Source organism: Scyliorhinus canicula, chromosome 8, assembly GCF_902713615.1.
Source record: "Scyliorhinus canicula chromosome 8, sScyCan1.1, whole genome shotgun sequence".
In the NCBI taxonomy this organism is placed as follows: domain Eukaryota; kingdom Metazoa; phylum Chordata; class Chondrichthyes; order Carcharhiniformes; family Scyliorhinidae; genus Scyliorhinus; species Scyliorhinus canicula.
The window spans coordinates 165,510,560-165,532,745 of NC_052153.1; the positions used below are offsets into that span (position 1 = coordinate 165,510,560).

Below are 22,186 nucleotides of genomic sequence, written 5' to 3' on the forward strand. Positions count from 1 at the left end.
CCCACTACCCCACACCTCTGAGCACCTTCTCGGGCTGTATTCTCAGCCTTGCCCTACCGGAAACACCAATCGTGATCGGGTAGAGATTCGGGCATCTGGCAAAAATCAAGGTTTAGGCCGGCGCTGATTCAGAAGCCATGCTCCAGTCACTCCCTGGTGGTGAAAATGAGGTTTGGGCCCCACGTTGGAGGGGGAATGCAAAACCTGCATTTACATCCATTTAAATGTACTTACCAGGTTGGTTTCCGAATGCGCTGCGCTTCTGCGATTCCCCGTACCTTCAGGCGGAGTACATGAGGGTGCGAGACTACAAAAAATCATTGAAAACTGTTGGGTTTGCCGGGGGGGGGGAGAGCGGGTGGCGGTTGCCCGGACCGGGGGCAGTAGCCGGGATGACTTGGTGCTGAGTCTGTGGACTTGGGGTATCTGTTTGGGATTAGGGTGGCCTGGTGCAGACCGCCATTGCTGCAGCCTGTCTTTTAAACACACCTCTTTGGTGTTACTTATGGGCTCCTGGCTACTCACACTGCTGAGTGCTGCCTGTGTCCTTTAAATACTCAGAAGGCCTCTGGTCATCGGGAGCCCACCCAGGCCGCCCGCCTGGACACCCTCATACCCCAGCGGTATCATCAAGAGGGTGAGATTAGTCAAGCTCAATCAGGGGCCCACCAGGTGTGGCACTCCTCGGAAGCGCTGCCTCACTGCAGAGGAAGCAGGTGATCAGCAGATCTCAGCCCAACCAGAGGACACCTGTACTACGGCCTTTGGAACACACCCTGCTTCTCTGCCCCTCTCAGGACAGTGGCCTCACTAGTGACCCCCAACCCCTCCAGATTACGCACCTGGCGTGAGGACTTACCTGAAACCTGGCAGCATCCACCCAGACTGCCCCCTAACAAAATAGAAGCTCAGCCCATCAATCAGACTGAATCCAGACAGTGACTACACACAAATTCTGTGGAATTAAAATTATGGAGTTAAAGTGCACGGGGAACCACAGATTTCCCACTCCCAGAGACTGGAGACAGTTAAAATTACCCCTTTCTACGAGCTTTCGAGACCAGACAAATTTCCAGATGAGGCGACATGTAACGTGGGGTATCAAGCTAGTTTATAAAGCAACAAAGGTTGGTTAACAAACAGAGACAGTCGATATCCTAGTTTATATGGTTCTTGAGAGGGATATGGACACTTTGTGATGCCTTTTCTCTCCATGTGTCCTCTTATAATCTGGAAACAGGGGGTGTTTAGCACATTGGGTTAAATCACTGGCTTTGAAAGCAGACCAAGCAGGCCAGCAGCACGGTTCGATTCCCGTAACAGCCTCCCCGAACAGGCGCCGGAATGTGGCGACTAGGGGCTTTTCACAGTAACTTCATTGAAGTCTACTTGTGACAATAAGCGATTTTCATTTCATTTTTTCATTTCAAATAGAATTAGAATAGTTAGGTGCTTAATAAGAACATAAGAACATAAGAACTAGGAGCAGGAGTAGGCCATCTGGCCCCTCGAGCCTGCTCCGCCATTCAATGAGATCATGGCTGATCTTTTGTGGACTCAGCTCCACTTTCCGGCCCGAACACCATAACCCTTAATCCCTTTATTCTTCAAAAAACTATCTATGAACCTCTTCAAGTGAGCTCTTTCATCCTCTGCAGCCAGAGGTCCTGTTGTGTTCTGAGGTTGCTGCCTTGCCACATTCTTGTTTTATTTACCATCGACAAATATGATAAACCAAACATGAGATCCTCAATATCTAAACTGTCCATTGTTAACTTTTTCCTTTTGCCAAACTTAATAACCCTTACCCTCATTTAGTTATAACTCCGAAGTCCATTGATGTACATATTTCAAAGCATATCCTTTGTGACCATCTGTTCTAGAGTCATAGAGTTTTGCAGCATAGAAAAAGGCCCTTCGGCCAATCGTGTCCACTCTGACCATCAAGCACCTAACTATTCTAATTCCACTTTCCAGCACTTGGTCCATAGCCTTGTATGCAATGTCATTTCAAGTGCTGATCTAAACACTTCTTATAAACTTGTGAGGGTTCTCACCTCTCCCACCCTATCAGGCAGTGAGTTCCAGATTTCTACCACCGTTTGGGTGAAAGAGATTTTCCTCACATCTCCTCTAAACCTCCTGCCCTTTACCGAAATCTATGCCCCCTGGTTATTGATCCCTTTGCTAAGTGGAAAAGTACCTTCCTCTCCACCCTATCTTTGTCCCTCATAATTTTACACACCTCAATCAGGTTTCCCCCTCAGCCTTCTCTGCTCCAGGGAAAACAACCCCAGCCTATCCAGTCTGTCTTGCTCGCTGAAACACTCCAGCCCAGGCACCACCTTGGCGAATCTCCTCTGCACTTTCTCCAGTGCAATCACTTCCTGGCAATAGTGTGATGACCAGAACTGCACAAAGTACTCCAGCTGTGGCCTCACCAGCATTTTATACACCTCCAGCATAATCTCCTTGCTCTTATATGCAATGCCTCAGTTAATAAAGGCAAGAATCCCATAGGCCTTCTTAATCACCTTATCAACCTGCCCTGCTGTCTTCAGGGATCTATGGACATGCACACCAAGGTCCCTTTAATCCTCTGTACTTCCAATGGCCCGACCATTCATTGTCAATTCCCGTACCTTGTTAGTCCACCCAAAATGCATTCTTCACACTTTTCATGGTTAAATTCCATTTGCCACTCTCTTTACATCTAACCAGCCCATCTATATTGCCCTGCAATCTAAGGCCTTGCTCCCTGCTAATTATCACACCACTAATTTTTGTGTCATCTGCGAACTTACGTTCACATCCAGATCATTAATGTACACTACAAACAACAAGGGATCCAGCACCTATCCCTGACACAAAACTACTGGACACATGCTTCCAGTCACAAAAACAACCTTCAACCATCACCCTCTGCCTCCGACCACAAAGTCAGTTTTGGATCCAGTTTGCCAAATTGCCCTGGATCTCACGGGCTCTTTCATTCTGCATCAGCCTCCCATGTGGGACCTTGTCAAAAGCTTTTCCCTTTTGCTTTTCACACAAATTTGTAATTTGATTCACATATATGCGCCGGGATTCTCCAATCCCGTGGCCAAGTTCTGATGCCGGCGTGAAAAGCAGCGTCAATAGTCCCCGATATTGAGGAATGCTTCCCTTCCTAGGGGGCTAGGTCAGCGCTGGAGTGGTCCCCGCAGCTCCAACTGGCGCAAAACGGCCGGTGCGAGTTCGCGCATGTGCGGAACGGCTGGCGTGATTCCACGCATGCGTGGGGGTTCCCTTCTCTGCACTGGCCCTCGGGCAATATGGCGGAGCCCTACAGGGGCCCAGCGCGGAGGAACATAGGCCCCCACGGAAACCAGCCCACCCGCCGATTGGAAGGCCCCGATCGCAGGCCAGGCCACTGTGGGGGCTGTCCCCCGGAGTCGGAATCCCTGCCCCTCACAGACACAACCTGCAGGTCCTGCCGTGTGGGACCTGAGTAACCCACGCCGGCGGGACTTGGCCGAACTCGCCGGACACTCGGCCCGCCGGGGCCCGAAGAAACGGCGAATGGGAGGTGCTTTCAATGGCCCCCGACTGGCGCAGTGGTGATCCCGTGGGTGCCCGAGAATCAGCGCCGGAGAATGGGCAAGCCGGCGGCGGGGCGCGATTCTCGCGTCCCCCCGGGGATTCTCCGACCAGGCGTGGGTCGGAGAATCCCGGCCATGATTGTAAATAGGTAGTTCACCTTCCCCTACAGGTGGATGAAATAAGTGCAGCGCTCCTTCTGTGACTGGTATGTGTGAATTGACAGATTTAACAAAATTTTACCCTCAATAGAACTGTCAAGGTGAAGCTTCCAAGCCAAGATTAGACATGCTCAGTTTACCTTACCCACATAGTTGCATTTTGATGGTAATTGGCTTTAGTTCTCTGTTTTGTGACGCTGGAAACACATATCGCGATAGGGTGGAGAATGGCGTAAATTTGAAAAATCAAGGTTTGCGCCAGACGCCAGCGGATCCAATGCAAAACCATCATTTGCATGAAATTTTATATCATTAGCGGCTTGGACGCAGTATGCTCCACCCTTCCACGATACTTCACCCCACGATGCCTCACCCCACGATGCTTCACCCCACGATGCTCCACCCCACGATGCCTCACCCCACGATGCTTCACCCCACGATGCTTCACCTCACGATGCTTCACCCCCGGATGCTTCATCCAGCGATACTTTCACCCACGATGCCTCAACCCCACGATGCTTTACCCACGATGCTTCATCCCCACGATGCCTCACCCCACGATGCTTCACCCCACGATGCTCCACCCACGATGCCTCACCCCACGATGCTTCACCCCACGATGCTTCACCCCACAATGCTTCACCCCACGATGCTCCACCCCACGATGCTCCACCCCACGATGCTTCACCCCACGATGCTTCACCCCACGATGCTTCACCCCACGATGCTTCACCCCACGATGCTCACCCCACGATGCCTCACCCCACGATGCTCCACCCCACGATGCTTCACCCCACGATGCTTCACCCCACGATGCTTCACCCCACGATGCTTCACCCCACGATGCTTCACCCCACGATGCTTCACCCCACGATGCTTCACCCCACGATGCTCCACCCCACGATGCTTCACCCCACGATGCTTCACCCCACGATGCTTCACCCCACGATGCTTCACCCCACGATGCTTCACCCCACGATGCTTCACCCCACGATGCTTCACCCCACGATGCCTCACCCCACAAATTCACCCACGATGCTTCACCCCACGATGCTTCACCCCACGATGCTTCACCCCACGATGCTTCACCCCACGATGCTCCACCCCTCTTGGGCGGAAATCTCGCAGGTGCGAATTAGTGAAAGTATTGACACGCGGTGCCTGGGCACCATGGTTGCAGAGGGGGAGCAAGAGGGTTGGGTGCCCGGATCAGGGGCAATTGTCGGGAGTGGCTTGATAACAAGTCCTTGGACTCAAGGGCCGGGATTCTCCTTTCTGGGGACTAAGTCCCCAAGCCGGCGGGAAGACCGGCGGCAACCACTCTGGCATCAACAGCCCCTAAAAGTGTGGCATTCTCTGCACTTCCGGGGGCTTGGTGGACGCCCGAGGAGTTGGCGTTGCGCCAGTCGGCACCGAATGGACTGCGCAAGTTCACGCATGCAGCAAAGGGCAGGCGTGATCTCGCGCATGCACGGGGGGTTCTCTTTTCTGCGCCAACCATGGCACAGCCCTACAGGGGCCGGCACGGAAGGAAGGAGTGCCCCCACGGCACAGGCTGGCCCGCAGATCGGTGGCCCCGAGCGTGGGCCAGCCTCGGGGTCAGATCCCCCCGAACCCCCCCCCCCCCGAACCCCCCACCCCCCCGAACCCCCCCACCACCCACCGTGAGCTGAATGATTCACGGCAATGGGACTGGCCAAAAACGGACGGCACATCGGGGCCGGGGAATTGCCAACAGCCCTCCACTGGCGAGGCGTGCACCCCACCCTTGCCCGAAAAACGGCGCCAGAGAATACGGCAGCCAGTGCGGGGCAGAGGGACGGGATTCGCGCCGCCCCCTGGGGATTCTCCAACCTATCGGGGGGGTCGCCCCTCTGGATAAGGGTGGCCTGGCTAAAGTCGCCATTGCTGCAGTCTGTCTTTTAAACACACCACTTACAGGCCCCTTCCCCTGGCTGCTCACACTGCTGAGCGCTGCCTTTGTTCTTTGAATGCTCAGGGTGCCTCTGGTCATCTGGGAGCCCACTCAGCCAGCCCTCTGGACACCTTGTACCCCAGCTGTTTAATCAAGGGGATGGCCGTGTCCAAGCTCAAACAGGGGCCCACCAGATGCTGGTCGTCCTCAGAAGCACTGCCGAGGAAGCAGGGGGTCAACAGAGCTCACCCCAACCAGAGGACACCTTCACTGGTGGCCTTTGCATCCCTCCCTGCTCCTCTGCCCCTCTCAGGGCAGAGGCCTCACCAGAAGGAGACACTGCTTCACAAAATCAGTTGCGAGGATGTGGGGTTCAGTTCGGCCTTGATGGTTGTGACAGAAATTATGTTAACATTCAAGATTAGTCTGGCTAGCAGGATACAGGAATAAAGGAGCAGGGTGAGTAAATTGTGATTCGAAATACTTGCTCGTGTGGAGGCTCAGAAACGCCATGAACTCGCTCGACTGAGTAATGCTTTTTCCCGCTGTAGAGTTTGATGTATTTCAATGTATGAGTTATGAGAGCCCGACAGGCTGCTGTAAAATGACTGCATCGGCAGACTCAATGGGTGCGCTCTGTAAATTACAATGTTCCACAGTCAGAGCAGAATGCACTTTTCCCCTTTCTGGCAAAATCCTTTACACAAAGCAAATATTTCAGCAATGTGCGTGCAAGCCAGCAAGAGTCTTCATCCAGCTCTACAATACAGATAGTGAAAACGCCCATCTCGTAGCATGCTGTGTTAAAGCCAGACACTGCAAGAACATATAGGCCATTCTTATATTTCTTTTGCAAATGCAAGCATAGTTTAGCATTGCTGGGGGAATAATTAAGAACTTCACATTACACAGCATGATATGTGATGCAACTGAAGTTAATGGAGATGAAAAGTGGATGTGGTTTAATGGGAATAGTTGGTGTAGTACTGCAGATCGTTACATTACATGCTCAACCATGTTGCAGGTTCCCTGAGCTCATTGATGCAGTCACATTGATTCATTCACCCCAAGTCTACGAGCTTGGGACCAACTGAGCAGCACAGTAGCACAGTGGTTAGCACAGTTGCTTCACAGCTCCAGGGTCCCAGGTTCGATTCCCAGCTTGGGTCACTGTCTGTGCGGAGTCTGAACGTTCTCCCCATGTCTGCTTGGGTTTCCTCCGGGTGCTCCGGTTTTATCACACAGTCCAAAGATGTGCAGGTTAGGTGGATTGGCCTTGCTACATTGCCCTTAGTGTCCAAAAGAAAGCTTAAGTGGGGTTACTGGGTTACGAATGGAGGCATGGGGTTAAGTGGGGTGCTCGTTCCAAGGGCCGGTGCCGACACGATGGGCCAAATGGCCTCCTTCTGCACGGTAAATTCTATTCCATTACTGCTGCCGGCGCAGGCAGCCACCCCCCCGCAAGCCTGACAATTCTCAACGGTCTTTCTTTAATCTTCCACTCTCCCTCCGCAGCCAAGGCACGCAGTCCATGTTTGTCAACAGTTGTAGGATTCACCCCCTCGAGACTACTGCCTGAGAGGAGCAGAGAATTGCAGAAGGGCAGAGCATACTGTGTCCAACCCGCTAATCGCATTTAAATGCATGTGAATGCCAGTTTTGCATGTCACCGCTGGCATGAGACTCCAGAACATGTTGCCCGAATCAGCGCCGGGTGCCGATCTCGATTTTGTCTGGAAACCCACTTCTGTCTCCGGGTTAAGAAGCTAACCACTTCTCCGCCCGATCGGGGTTCGCATTCACGGCGTCGCGTGGCAGAGAATTTCGCCCAGTGTGCCCAGTTCATTCGGTTATCTGTGCATTGTCGCTGGCCCTCTGAAGAAATTAAATTGGGCTTGGATGTTAACACAAGATGGGCGTTAGCCAATCAGCAGCTTGTGAAATGAAAATTGCTTATTGTCACGAGTAGGCTTCAATGAAGTTACTGTGAAAAGCCCCTAGTCGCCACATTCCGGCGCCTGTTCGCAGAGGCTGGTACAGGAATCGAACCCGCTGCTGGCCTGCTTGGTCTGCTTTAAAAGCCAGTGATTTAGCCCAGTGAGCTAAACCAGCCCCTAATTGCATTTAACACACCACTTGTTTGACACACCATTTAATTTTTTTTTCAACTGATGGAAATGATTTTAATGACAGTGTGTTGGACAGATTATCTACTATTGCCTCAGGCTAATTTCATCCCCCACCCCCAATTTGATAACATCCGCACATATTTTCAATTTGTATCGACTTGCTGAAAACAACTTTTCATTCGACCAATAACATTTGTACCACACAAAGACGTTCCACATCATCTACATGTTTAGTAAAGTGCCAACATCATATTGAATGTGGTGTTAGAAAATGGAAATATATAGGAGTTGGATATTGAGAGTGGAATAGCCACCCCTGAGGCCTTCCCACCCCATTGCCAATTGAGGCCATTAAGTGGTTAATTAATGCCAACTCAAGGACCTCATCCTGCTTCCACTGGTATTCATCTAACAAGGGACGGGGACTCGCTGTGCAGGAAGCCAGAAAAGATTGTAGGCTCAAGAGGGTTTCTCTTTCCAAAGGCGCTCAACTACCTGATGGAGGGAACTGGCATCAGGAACGGGAGGTCCCACCGAGAGCCACCCTGCCCTAGCTGCCGACACCCATTCTGCCATCACTTACCTGTGGCCTGGAAAACCCAGCGATCCTGGGCCTCAGATGGTTGCATCTCCAGCCCATTGGCACAGCCAAGCAATGCACAGCTGCCAGCCTCTGATTGAATGGCAGCTATCAGTGGGAGGGGAGGGCAGAATTGGGGTCCCCACGATCCGTGATCCCAGAGAAGGCCCACTGTGGCCCCAATTTCCAGCGGGCCTTCCTGAAAGGAGGTGATGTGGGGCTCTCGCTGAACAACCCAATGGCCTCCATGAAATACCTCCCTAAGAAACTGCCAAATATTATTAGACTCTAAAAATATTTATCTCAAGTGTTTTGAGGTTTAAGTGGCTGTACACAAAATACCATCTGCTTACTGTAACCTACATGCTCATACAGAACTGAACCAGCAGCAGGTGTTGAAAACTCAGACGTATACAAGATGCTACATAACAAGCCGGAGGAAAGGAGTGAGCCAAGGCAATCTGGGTCCTTCCGAGCAATCCAAGATTACCTGGAGACAGATGAGAATGGTGAGCATCATCATCTCCCTGTCTTTAAGAGTGAAGCATGCTGAACTAGTTGGATATCAAAGATCCAATTGTGGAATGTCATCGTATGTTATCGTATATATTTGAACACCTGACTTAGGCATCTCTTCCATTCTTGTCATTTCTTTGTTTGTGAGATCAGTGGGTGAAAGGATGCTTGGGCTGATGAGGTGACTCGCTATTCATATAGGGTGGGACTCTCCAGCCCCAACACTGGAGAGCAGCGTCGTGGGAGGGACGGGATAATTTGAAGAGCCGATAAATGTCATTGGCTTTCCAAATTTTCCCATCCCATCCACCAAGGTACACGTCGGTGTTGGGGACAAAAGCTTCCGGGTGTAGGACCTATTTCATCTTGGCTGTGGTGACAGTAAAAGGGATTGTGAAAGTAATTCAAAGTATAGATCATTATTGTTTACAGCAAGCAAAGGGTGTAGAAATGGCTGATCAGACGCCAATATTCGCTCAATTTGCTGCAGTTAGTTTATGCACCTGATGGTAGTGACTGTTTCAAATTTGGAATCATTGATAACCAACAATTTAATTTTCGGCCAAATGACACAGGTGCTCGTCCCATTGTGACTAAAAGTGTGAGGGCTCCGGTGACGAAGGTTGGTGCTTCCGTTGGAAGTGTTCAAAAGCTGCCGCTGTGCGACAAGTGTGGAAACGGAATAGTGTAAGTATGTTTCAAAAGGAAGATGGTTAACTGTAACAGGAACAAGATGTGCCCGACATGAAAACGGGCTTTAAGCTCCCTCTCGGTTTCTATTTCTGACTAATACGTTTTCCTGCATTGTGACCACAACCACCTTAGCAGTGTGAATTAGCCAACTGTCCTTCTCCACCCTGAGACCCACATTCCAAACCAATCCAAAACGGACGGGATGACTGCAAGAATCTGACGTGAATTGGATTTGCCAACCTTGGATGTTGGGTTGCATTTCTGGAGAGAGGTTCAATTAACAATTAACAATTGTGGTCTCCATTGCAACCGATGGGAAGCTACCAATGTCATACTGCTTAAAGGTAGACCCATCGTTCAGTTTCCTGAATTGGACTATTATAAAACAATCATGGGAAAGAGCAGTGTTATAAAATGTTTTTTTTGTAAATAATTTTTATTCAAGTTTTCAGAAATGATCAACTACAAAAACACAAAGAAATAAGAACAGCCCCCCCCCCCCCCCCCCCCCCGTATACACAAATAATAAATTAACAGAAATAATCAACATATAGGCAAATATACATGCCCAATCAAGAAAAACAAATGGACCCGCATTCAAGGCCCCCACCCACCCCGAACTCCCCCACCCCCCTCCTCCTCCCGCCCGTGTTGCTGCTGTTGCTGACCATCACCTAACGCTCTGCCAGGAAGTCTAGAAACGGTACCACCGCCTGAAGAACCCTTGCACCGATCCCCTTAAGGCAAATTTGACCCTCTCAAATTTAATAAACCCAGCCATATCGTTGACCCAGGATTCCAAGCCTGGGGGCCTCGCATCCTTCCACGGAAGAAGAATCCTTCGCCGGGCTACCAGGGATGCAAAGGCCAGAATACCGGCCTCTTTCGCCTCCTGCACTCCCAGCTCATATGACACCCCAAATAATGCGAGCTCCCAGCCCGGCTCAACCCTGGAGCCAACCACGCTCGACATCGTCTCTGCTACGCCCCTCCAAAAGTCCTCCAGAGCTGGGCACGCCCAGAACATGTGGGTGTGGTTTGCTGGGCTCCATGAGCACCTAACACATCTGTCCTCACTCCCAAAGAACCGGCTCAGCCTTGCCCCGGCCATGTGCGCCCTATGCAGCACCTTGAATTGTATTAAGCTGAGCCTCGCAGAAGAGGAGGAGGAATTCACCCTCCCCAGGGCATTCGCCCACGTACCCTCGTCGATCTCCTCACCCGACCCCTCCTCCCACTTACCCTTCAGCTCCTACACCGAGGCCTCCTCCTCCTCCTGCATCACCTGGTACGTTGCCGAGATCCTCCCCTCTCCAACCCACATCCCCGAGAGCACCCTGTCCTGGACCCCACGCGGCGGCAACAGTGGGAACTCCACCACCTGCCGTCTAACAAACGCCCTTACCTGCATATATCTGAAGGTGTTCGCCGGGGGGAGGCCGAACTTCCCCTCCAGCTCACCCAGGCTCGCGAACTTCCCGTCCACAAACAGGTCCCCCATTCTTCTAATACCTACCCTGTGCCAACTCAGGATCCCTCCGTCCATTCTCCCCGGGACAAACCGGTGGTTCCCCCATATCGGGGACCACACCGAGACCTCCACCTCCCCCCTGTGCCATCTCTATTGCCCCCAAATTTTGAGGGTAGCCGCCACCACCGGACTCATGGTATACCTCGTTGGAGGAAGCGGCAACGGCGCCATCACCAGCGCCTCCAGGCTTGTGCCCACACAGGACGCCATCTCCAACCTCTTCCATGCCGCCCCCTCCCCCTCTATCATCCACTTGCGTACCATCGCCACGTTGGCGGCCCAATAATATCCACAGAGGTTAGGCAGTGCCAACACCCCCCTATCCCTGCTCCGCTCCAGGAACACCCTTCTCACCCTCGGGGTCTTCTGCACCCACACAAACCCCGTAATGCTCCTGTTAACCCGCCTGAAGAAGGGATCAGGATGGGGAGGCATTGGAACAGGAACAAAAACGTCGGGAGCACCGTCATTTTAACTGACTGCACCCTACTCGCCAGGGAGACTGGTAGCGCATCCCACTTCTTAAACTCCTCCTCCATCTGCTCCACCAGCCTCGTGAAGTTAAGCTTATGGCCCCCCAGCTCCTAGCCACCTGGTACCTGAAACTCCTCTCCGCCCTTTTTAGCGGGAGCTCACCAATCCCCCTCTCCTGGTCCCCTGGGTGCACTACGAACAACTCGCTCTTCCCCATGTTGAGCTTGTACCCGGAGAAATCTCCAAACTCCCTAAGGATCCTCATCACCTCCGGCATTCCCCCACCAGGTCCGCCACATATAGCAGCAGATCATCCGCATAGAGCGACACCCGATGCTCCTCCCCACACCGCACTAACCCCCTCCAGTTCCTCGACTCCCTCAACGCCATGGCCAGGGGTTCGATCGGCAGTGCAAAGAGCAGGGGGGACAGGGGACACCCCTGCCTCGCCCCCCGGTGCAGCCGGAAATACTCTGACCTCCTTCTGTTCGTGGCCACACTCGCCACTGGGGCCTCGTATAGCAGCCTCACCCACCTGACGAACCCCTCCCCAAACCCGAACCTTTTCAGCTCCTCCCAGAGGTATCCCCATTCCACCCTATCAAAGGCCTTCTCCGCATCCATCGCCGCCACTATCTCCGCCTCCCCTTCCACCGCTGGCATCATTATAACATTCAGGAGCCTCCGTACATTAGTATTCAACTGCCTCCCTTTCACGAACCCCGTCTGACCCTCGTGTATGACCTGCGGCACACAGTCCTCTGTCCTCATGGCCAAAATCTGTGCCAGCAACTTTGCATCTTAATTTGGGAGTGAGATCGGCCTATATGACCCACACTGTAGGGGATCCTTGTCCCGCTTCTGGATCAAGGAAATCAGCACCCTAGACATTGTCGGGGGCGGAGCCCCCCTTCCCTTGCCTCATTGAAGGTCCTTACCAACAACGGGCCCAGCAGGTCCGAATACTTCTTGTAAAATTCAACCGGGAACCCATCCGGCCCCGGTGCCTTCCCCGCCTGCATGTTCCCTATCCCTTTGGCCAACTCCTCCGAACCAACCGGCGCCCCCAACCCCGCCACCTACCACTCCTCCACCCTTGGAAACCTCAGCCGGTCCAGGAAGTGACCCATCCCTCCCTCTTCCACTGGGGGCTCGGACCGGTACAGTTCCTCGTAGAAGTCCCTGAAGACCCCATTGATACCCACCGCACTTCGCACCGTGCTCCCTCTTCCATCCCTAACTCCCCCGATCTCCCTAGCTGCCTCTTGCTTCCGAAGCTGGTGCGGCAGCATCCGGCTCACCTTTTCTCCGTATTCATATACCGCCCCCTGCGCCCTCCTCCACTGCGCCTCCGCCTTCCGGGTGGTCAACAGATCGAACTCCGCCTGGAGGCTACGCCGCTCCCTAAGCAATCCTTCCCCCGGGGCCTCCGCGTATCTCCTGTCCACCCTCACCATCTCCCCCACCAACCTCTCCCTCTCTCTCCTCTCCCCCCTCTCCTTGTGTGCCCTAATGGAGATCAGCTCTCCTCTGACCACCGCCTTCAGAGCCTCCCAGACCACCCCTACTTGCACCTCCCCATTGTCATTAGCCTCCAGGTACCTCTCTATACACCTCCGGACCCACCCGCTCACCTCCTCGTCCGCCAGCAACCCCACCTCTAGGTTCCACAGCGGGCGCTGGTCCCTCTCCTCCCCCAACTCGAGGTCCACCCAATGCGGAGCATGATCAGAGATGGCTATCACCGAGTATTCCGTATCCTCCACCCTCGGAATCTGCGCCCTGCTCATGACAAAAAAGTCTATCCGAGAGTAGGCCTTGTGGACATGGGAGAAGAACGAAAATTCCTTGGCCCCCGACTTCGCAAACCTCCATGGGTCCACCCCTCCCATCTGGTCCATGAACCCCCTCAGCACCTTGGCCGCCACCGGCCTCCTGCCTGTCCTAGACCTGGATCGATCCAGTGCCGGGTCCAGCACCGTGTTGAAATCCCCCCATTATCAGGCCCCCTGTCTCCAGGTCCGGAATCCGGCCCAGCATACGCCGCTTGAACCCCGCATTGTCCCAATTCGGGGCCTATACATTGACCAACACCACCCGCTCCCCCTACAGCTTGCCACTTACCATCACATACCTACCACCATTGTCTGCCACAATGCTCGACGCCTCGAACGACACTCTCTTCCCCACCAAGATCGCCACCCCCCAATTTTTTGCATCCAAACCTGAATGAAACACCTGCCTTACCCACCCCTTTCTCAACCTTACCTGATCCGCCACCCTCAGGTGCGTCTCCTGAAGCATGGCCACATCTGCCTTCAGCCCCTTCAGGTGCGCGAACACCCGGGCCCGCTTGACCAGCCAATTCAGTCCCCTCACATTCCAGGTTATCAGCCGGATCAGGGGGCTACTCGCCCCCCTCCCCGCCAACTAGCCATAGCCCTTCTTAGGCCAGCCACATCCCCCCCCCCCCCCCCCCCCCCCCCGCACGACCCGTTCCCCACAGCGGCAGATCCCTGCCCCAACCTCCTCTACCAACTCCTAGCTCCCCCTTGGCCATTCCAGCAGCAACCTGGTCCCCCCCCCCCCCCCCCCCAGCGCAGCTAGGCCCCCCCTAGCTGCGTTGCTCCCCCCATTGCACTCCCGTAAGTCAGCCGACTCCTGACCCCGGCCACTCCTGCCACTCCATCGACCCCCCCCCCCCCCCCCCAGTGTGGCCCCCCCCCTGTCCACCAGCAGGCTCTCACCCTCCCCATTCCACTCCCAGCACAGGAGAAAAGCCCGTGCTTCCCAGTTCCGGCCCTGCCCCCTTCAACCCTTAGCGTGGGAAAAAGCCCGCGCTTTCCACTCGCCCGGCCCCGCCTCCTCTGGCGCAGCTCCCTTTCCAGGCCCGGTCCCACTACCCCCAACTCAGGCCACTACCCCCCCACCCCCAAGGGGCCCCTTCACCCCCACCGACCATCAACCCCCAAGCTATTTAGCCCCCCCCCCCCCACACGAGCCCACCTGGCGGACTTAATCGAAACAATGCCCAATCAACCCCCGAAAAACAAAGAACCCCCCCTCAGAACACAACACAACAATCCCCAACCATCCCTTCACTGTGACCCCTCGTCCCCGACCCTTAGTCTGAGTCCAGTTTTTTGGCCTGAACAAAGGCCAATGCCTCCTCCGGGGACTCGAAATAGTGGTGTCGGTCCTTGTAGGTGACCCACGGACCGCCGGCTGCAGCATACCGAACTTCACCCCCCCTCCTGTGCAGCACTGCCTTCGCCTGATTGTAGCCGGCCCTCTTCTTCACCACCTCCGCGCTCCAATCCTGGTAGATCCGGAACTCCACATTCTCCCACCTGCTGCTCCGCTCCTTCTTGGCCCACCTTAGCACACACTCGCGATCAGCAAACCGGTGGAACCGCACCAGCACTGCCAGCGGCGGCTTGCTGGGCTTGGGCTTCCTCGCCAGCACTCGGTGGGCCCCCTCCAGCTGCAAGGGCCCCTGGAAGGCCCCCGCTTCCATCAGCGCCTCGTGCGCCTCCACCTTCACCGCCAGATCTAGGATCTCATCCTCGTTCTCCGAGACCTTTTGCCAGACCTCCCGGATCGCCGCCCTGTGGGCCGTCTGGGCCTCCAGCAGCTTATCGAGTGAGGCCTTCATCGGCTCCAGCAGCTCTGCTTTCAGTTCCTTAAAACAGCGCTGGAGCAACTCCTGCTGCTCCTGCGCCCACTGCATCCACGCTGCCTGGTCCCCACCCGCCGCCATCTTGGTCCTCCTCCCTCGCACCTTTCTTTGCTTCAATGCCACTTTTTTAAATCGCCCGACTCCTGGTCCAATCCATACACTATCAGGGGAGTGTTGCTGTCCCCTTCCCACACCGGGAAACATCGAACAAGCACCGTTACGGGCCCTAAAAAGAGCCCAAACGTCCGTTGCTAGCGGGAGCTGCCGAACGTGCGATTTAGCTCCGCATAGCCGCAACCGGAAGTCCCGTGTTATAAAATGTTGTGCATTGAACAAAACTGTTAACCTCCACCTTACCAGCAATGCTTAATTCCCCTTCATTTAGATTTCATTGATATCATAGAATTTACAGTGCAGAAGGAGGCCATTTGGCCCATCGAGTCTGCACCGGCTCTTGGAAAGAACACCCCACCCAAGCCACGCTTCCAACCTATCCCCGCAACCCACCCAAACGTTTTGGACACTAAGGGCAATTTAGCGTGGCCAACCCACCTAACTTGCACATCTTTGGACTGTGGGTGGAAACCGGAACACCCGGAGGAAACCCACACAAACACGGGGAGAATGTGCAGACTCTGCACAGACAGTGATCCAGGCCAGGAATCGAACCTGAGACCCTGGAGCTGTGAAGCAGCTGTGCTAATCACTGTGCTACCGTGCTGCCCATATGGTTTAAAGCACAGGCTGAAAAAAATTACTTTGCAAGATGTGGGCATCGCGGGCTCGACTGACAGTTTCTTGCCTGCACCGAATCGCCCTTAAGGTGTGTGTGTGTGTGTGTGTGTGTGTGTGAGGGGAGGGTGTCTTCTTCTGTCTGCTTTTTGTATCATTGTCAGAAATCTACTTACAAAGGGATTACAATGTTGTTGTGCAATGGGCAAATTTCCCTCCCCCACCACCTCCCTGAGATTAGAGATTATAAAAGGAATACCCTCATCAATTGCCTGAAAATGTTGTTTAGTGGTTGGGGAGTGAGGGGGTTGGTGCAGGGGTTGTGGGGGGGGGGGTTGGGGGGGGGGGGGGGTTGCAGGATTGTGGTGGGTGGCGGAGTGATTTGGCATCACAGAGGATGGGGGTGCCCGGGTGTTGTTGGAGTAGCAGACGTCACTTAATCTCATTCCCTTTATGTCCTGGACGAATTTCAGGCAGGTATTGAGGGCACGACTGGGCTATTCCTGAAATTTCGCACCAGCTTTGTTCCTGAGAGGCCCAGTCCTGCTAAGATCAGGCATGAGTTTCATTCTGAGCTCCTGAAGTCCTCAAAGGTAATCAATCTTAAAGTCTACTGCAAGAGTTCTCCTGTGAGCAAGGACGATGTTCTTCATTTTTATAAGGCTTGGCCTGGTAAGGGTCTCGGGTTCCCCCTATAGGAGGGCCAGGGTGCTGTCCCAAACCCTCAGCAGGACAAGTATCTGTGTTGCACTGTTACAGGTACTGATCAGCAGGCCCAAACATTTCAATAACCAACAGATGAAGAGTGAGATGGACCCTAAAAGTTATTTACTCTCTATTTACTCTCTGCACAGATGCTGCCAGACGGACTGTTTTTCCAGCATTTTACTGTTTTTGTTTCCGATTCCAGCATCGGCAGCATTTTGCTTTTATTTAAACAGGCATCTCCTTGAGAACTGGTACAGGGTCAATAACTGGCAATGGAGAGGGTAGAGGTACCTTGCTACCACACGGCCATCCATACCAACCCCCCTCCCCTTGCTACACTCCCTTCCCTCACAACAAAGAAAGAACAAATCACAAAGTACAGCACAGGAATAGGCCCTTCGGCCCTCCAAGCCTGCGCCAACCATGCTGCCCGTCTAATCTAAAATCTTCTACACTGCCCGGGTCCACTTCCCTCTATTCCCATCCTATTCTTATATTTGTCAAGATGCCCCTGAAAGGTCACTATCGTCCCTGCTTCCACCACCTCCTCCACAGCGAGTTCCAGGCACCCACCACCCTCTGTGTAAAAAACTTGCCTTGTACATCTCCTCTAAACCTTGCCACTCGCACCTTAAACCTATGCCCCCTAGTAATTGACCTTAGGACATTCTGGAACCAATCAGAAAGAAGGTTATATCATATTTGGCATTGTATAATGTAACAGGATTAATTACTGATGTCAGAGTAAAGGCACCGCTACGTAGCAGTGACCACAAAATGGTTGAATTTACATTTGGGTTAAAAGGGAGAAGAGTGGGTCTAAGACTCGTATTTTAAGCTTAAATAAGGGCAACTATTTGGGTATGAAACCTGAGTTAGCTAAAGTGAACTGAGATACAAGGCAAGGTGATAAACTAATAGAGAAGCAGTGGCACTCATTGAAGGGGATGTTTCAGAATACATTTGAATACAACAGATCCACAAAAAGTCTCGCCAAGCACCTCTTTAAAAGTAGAAAAACTAAACTTCAAAGAAAGTTTCTGTAACTATTTGCTGTGTCTAGTCCTGAAAATCCTGTACCTCCCTCCCTTTCACTTATAACATTAATAAAGTAAATCAACGGGTACTGTATGACTTTTTATGTTCCAACTCTAATGGCCTTGCCTTCGGACCCCTATTAGTTTGAGTAGCCAGGTTGGCCTTCTGCATTTTTCACTCAATCATTCTGGGTGACTAAACATCTCTTGGTTCAGTCGGCAGTTACAAATGCAATGTTAGCATTCATGTCGAGAGGGCTAGAATACAAGAGCATGGATGTACTTCTGAGGCTGTATAAGGCACAGGTCAGACCCCATTTGGAGTATTGTGAGCAGTTTTGGGCCCCGTATCTAAGAAAGGATGTGCTGGCCTTGGAAAGGGTCCAGAGGAGGTTCACAAGAATGATCCCTGAAACGAAGAGCTTGTCGTATGAGGAGCAGTTGAGGATTCTGGGTCTCTACTCGAAGTTTAGAAGAATGAGGGGGGATCTTATTAAAACTTTCAGGATACTGCAAGGCCTGGATAGAGTGGACGTGGAGAGGATGTTTCCACTTGTAGGGAAAACTAGAACCAGGGGCCACAGCCTCAGACTCAAGGGATGGTCCTTTAAAACTGAGATGAGGAGGAATTCCTTCAGCCAGAGGGTGGTGAATCTGTGGAACTCTTTGCCGCAGAAGGCTGTGGAGGCCAAATCACTGAGTGTCTTTAAGACAGATATAGATAGGTTCTTGATTAATAAGGGGATCGGGGTTGTGGGGAAAAGGCAGGAGACTGGGGATGAGAAACGTATCAGCCATGATTGAATGGCGGAGCAGACTCGATGGGCCAAATGGCCTTATTCTGCTCCTATGTCTTATGGCCTGATGGTTCAATTTCTCATGAGATGCACTTCCTGGGTCAATTGGCCATGGGAGATGTTGACCTGACTTTACACTCTCACCCACCCATTTCACATCTGAAAAATGGGTGCATCAGTGCGCAATTTCTCCCCCCCCCCCCCCCCCCCCCCCCCAACCCTCTGCACCCCCAGCTTCTAAGTCGTTAAAATAGTCTCCAGGTTTTTCATGTAAACTTAATTATCGTAAAATACTTCTTACCCACAGAGGCACAGTGGTCAAAGCCCGTGACAAGTATCGGCACCCAGAATGCTTTATCTGCTCTGACTGTGGCGTGAACCTCAAACAGAAAGGTTACTTTTTCATAGAAGGACAACTGTACTGTGAGGTCCATGCAAGGGCACGAACAAAACCACCAGAGGGATACGATGCCGTACCTGTTTATCAAAATATGAAGGCTTAATTTTTCTGTAGAGATCTGAAAGATCAGATCCATTAATATGTCACTGTTTCGCCGAATTTCAAAATGTGGTTAATGTCTAAATACAGTCTTCCACGGCAAGATAGATTTAGAAAATGCTACTTGTTCAATTATCCGTGTTAGCAGATTGCTACCTTGTAGACCTTGCAGAAAGAAACACTGCTGTATGCACTGGCACATTGATACAACTAATTATATAAACAATTTAGTTTGTATAATCATATCTGTAAAAGCTATTGAATCAATGCATCGTTAAAGCACATTGTACACTGAGTGCGAATGGAATGTACTGAGCACCAGGCCTGTGAAATATACAATAAACAAATCTTCCAGCAGACTTGCATCATCTTTTATGGTATTGTGATAGGTCATTGGATGGGATTTGTACTGGCTTTGCCCACATGCCTCAGTGATTCAGTCAAAAAGCTGTGGTAAACCCACAATTCAAGATTCTCCCAAAAGCTGTGGCCCTCTGACTTCACTGATTGGTTCCTCACCTTGAGGCCAAGTCTGATTGACAGCTGGACCTCCAATCAGGTGTTCATCGATGCCAAGGGTCCAGGATGAAGGGTAGGGGTGGGGTCGACCGGGGGAGGGGGGCACCATTTGGGGGAGCAATTGACAGGAGGAGAGTAGGTGATTAGGAGCGGGGTTGGGGCAATCTACAGGGATTCGCCAATCCTGGAGGTGGTGGGGGATCGAAGGGAGAAATCAAGGCCTGTTGGGTGGTGATGGGAAGACTGGAGGCCTCATGGGAAAGGTGTGGCGGGGGCTGATAGACAGAGGCTCCCCAGGCAGGGATCTGGATCTGAAGGAGGAGCGAAGGCTCCAGCTCCACACCTCGATGAAGCTCTACCATGTTCCCCATTACTCAGAAAACCTGGCTGATAGCAGTGACATTTCAAAAACTGCATGACAGTCTCATTATCAAATCTAAAGTACCAACCCATCTCTGTGGCCTCAATGAAAGCTGCAAAGGACTGAGTTGGGGGCAGGTTTGGGTTAGAAAATAGATTCCTGAGATTTTAACCACCCCCCCCCCCCCCAACCCTCTCACTTCGCTCCACCCAAACTGAACCTATTTTTAAGCCAACATTTAACCCATTGTATCAGACCACATAACTACATACGTCTGTGACATTGTGGTGTTCCACCTGTTTTGTTGGTTGGTATTTAACCTCACCCAACAGATTTAACCAGTTGCCAGGTGTTAATATGTATTACTGTTATCAATGATAAAATATATTACCTCCATGTAGCAAAGGTCACTGAAAATGACTCTCCAATAAAAGGTCAGATGTTACCACTTGGGAGGAGGGATGTGTCAATGCAATCACCTAACTTGTCTATCTGCATTAGAGGAACAAGATAAAACTAAATGCTTACTTTATGCATAGATTTCTTCCAGAGCTCAACAACCTTACTACAGACTTAAATTTGGAATGGCCAAAGCTTCAGGGAGAAACAATTTTAAACATTGTTCTGCTCTTTTGCATAAACAGGAATTGGCCGAGCAGACATGGTATTAGCCCCATCAAAAAGCCACAAAGAAGGGGATGATCCCATCATGCAGTAATGTTCCACACGAACCTCCTCCCAAATCTCCTCATCTAAATCTAATGTACATACATTTGCATGAAGTGAGAGTGACTGAACTTGACATCAAGGCAGCATTTGATCAAGTATGGCATCAAGGAGGCCTGGCAAAATGAGTCAATGGGAATCAGGGGAAAACTCTCCACTAGTTGGAGTCATATCTGCCACAAAGGAAGATGGCTGTGGCTGTTGGCGATTAGCCATCTGGATCCTGGGACATCACTGCAGTAGTTCCTCAGGTACCATCCTCAGCTGATTCATCAATGACCTTCCTCCCAACAATAAGTTCCAATGTGGGGATATCACAGATAATTGCGCAATGTTCAACACCATTCATGACTCCTCAGACAATGAAGCAGTCCACATGCAAATGCAACAAAACCTGGACAATATTCAGGTTTGGGCTGACGAATGGCAAGTAACCACACAAGTGTCAGGCAATACCCATCTCCAATAAGAGAGAATCAAACCATTGCCCCATGACATTCAATGGCATTACATCACTGAATCCCCCACTATCAATGTGGGGATGTTACCATTGATCAGAAACTAAACCGGACTAGCTATATAGATATTGTGGCAACAAGGGCAGGTCAGAGGCTAGGAATCCTGACTCCCTAAAACCTGTTTGCCACCTACGAGGCAGAAATCAGGAGTGTAATGGAATACTCCCCGCTTGCCTGGATGAGTGCAGCTCCACTAATGCACAAGAACACAAGAAGCTCGACATCATCCAGGCCAAAGCAGCCGCTTGATTGCTTCCCTTCCACAAACATTCACTCCCTCCACCACTGTGCACAGCTGCAGCCATGTGTATCATCTACAAGATGCACTGCAGGAACTCACCAAGGCTCCTCAGGCAGCACCTTCCAAACCCACGACCACTACCATCTAGGAGGAACAAGGACAGCAGGTACATGGGAACCCCACCAACTAGAGGTTCCCTCCAAGTTACTCACTATCCTGACTTGGAAATATATCGCCGTTTCTTCACTGTCACTGGGTCAAAATCCTGGACTCCCTCCCTAATAGAACAGTGGGTGTACCCATACCACATGAACTGCAACAGTTCAAAAAGGCAGCTCACCACCAGCTTGAGGGCAATTAGGGATGGGCAAGAAATGCTGGCCACGCCAGCAAAGCCCCCATTCCGTAAAAATAAATAATAAAAATAATACGAAGTAGTAACAGGAGTAGCATTTGGTTTCTCAAGTCTGCTCTGCCATTTGATAAGACTATGACTAACCTAAATTCTGCCCTCAAATCTACTTTCCTGTCTACCCAATGACCCTTGAGTCCCTTGCCAATTAAGAATCTATCTGTGGGGCGGTATGTGGCGCAGTGGTTAGCACTGGGACTGTGGCGCTGAATACCCAGGTTCGAATCCCGGCCTTGGGTCACTGGAATTTGCACATTCTCCCTATGTCTATGTGGGTTTCACCCCCACAGCCCAAAGATATTCAGGTTAGACGGATTGGCCACGCTAAATTGCCCCTTAATTGAAAAAATAAATAAATAAATGGGTACTCTAAATTTAT

At 51.8% G+C, this 22,186-nt stretch overlaps 1 protein-coding gene across 2 annotated transcripts in view; it reads left to right on the plus strand.

Moving 5' to 3' along the window:
* pdlim3b (PDZ and LIM domain 3b) overlaps nucleotides 1-19,387 on the plus strand; it is a 107,863-nt gene extending 88,476 nt beyond the window's left edge. For both annotated transcript variants that reach the window (XM_038805639.1, XM_038805640.1), the window contains exons 5-7: nucleotides 8,740-8,873; nucleotides 9,456-9,567; nucleotides 18,839-19,387. In XM_038805639.1, the coding sequence (XP_038661567.1) occupies nucleotides 8,740-8,873; nucleotides 9,456-9,567; nucleotides 18,839-19,034 (442 nt within the window). In that variant the 3' untranslated portion in view covers nucleotides 19,035-19,387. The remainder of the gene's footprint in view (nucleotides 1-8,739; nucleotides 8,874-9,455; nucleotides 9,568-18,838) is intronic.
* The last annotated feature ends 2,799 nt before the right edge of the window (nucleotides 19,388-22,186 follow it).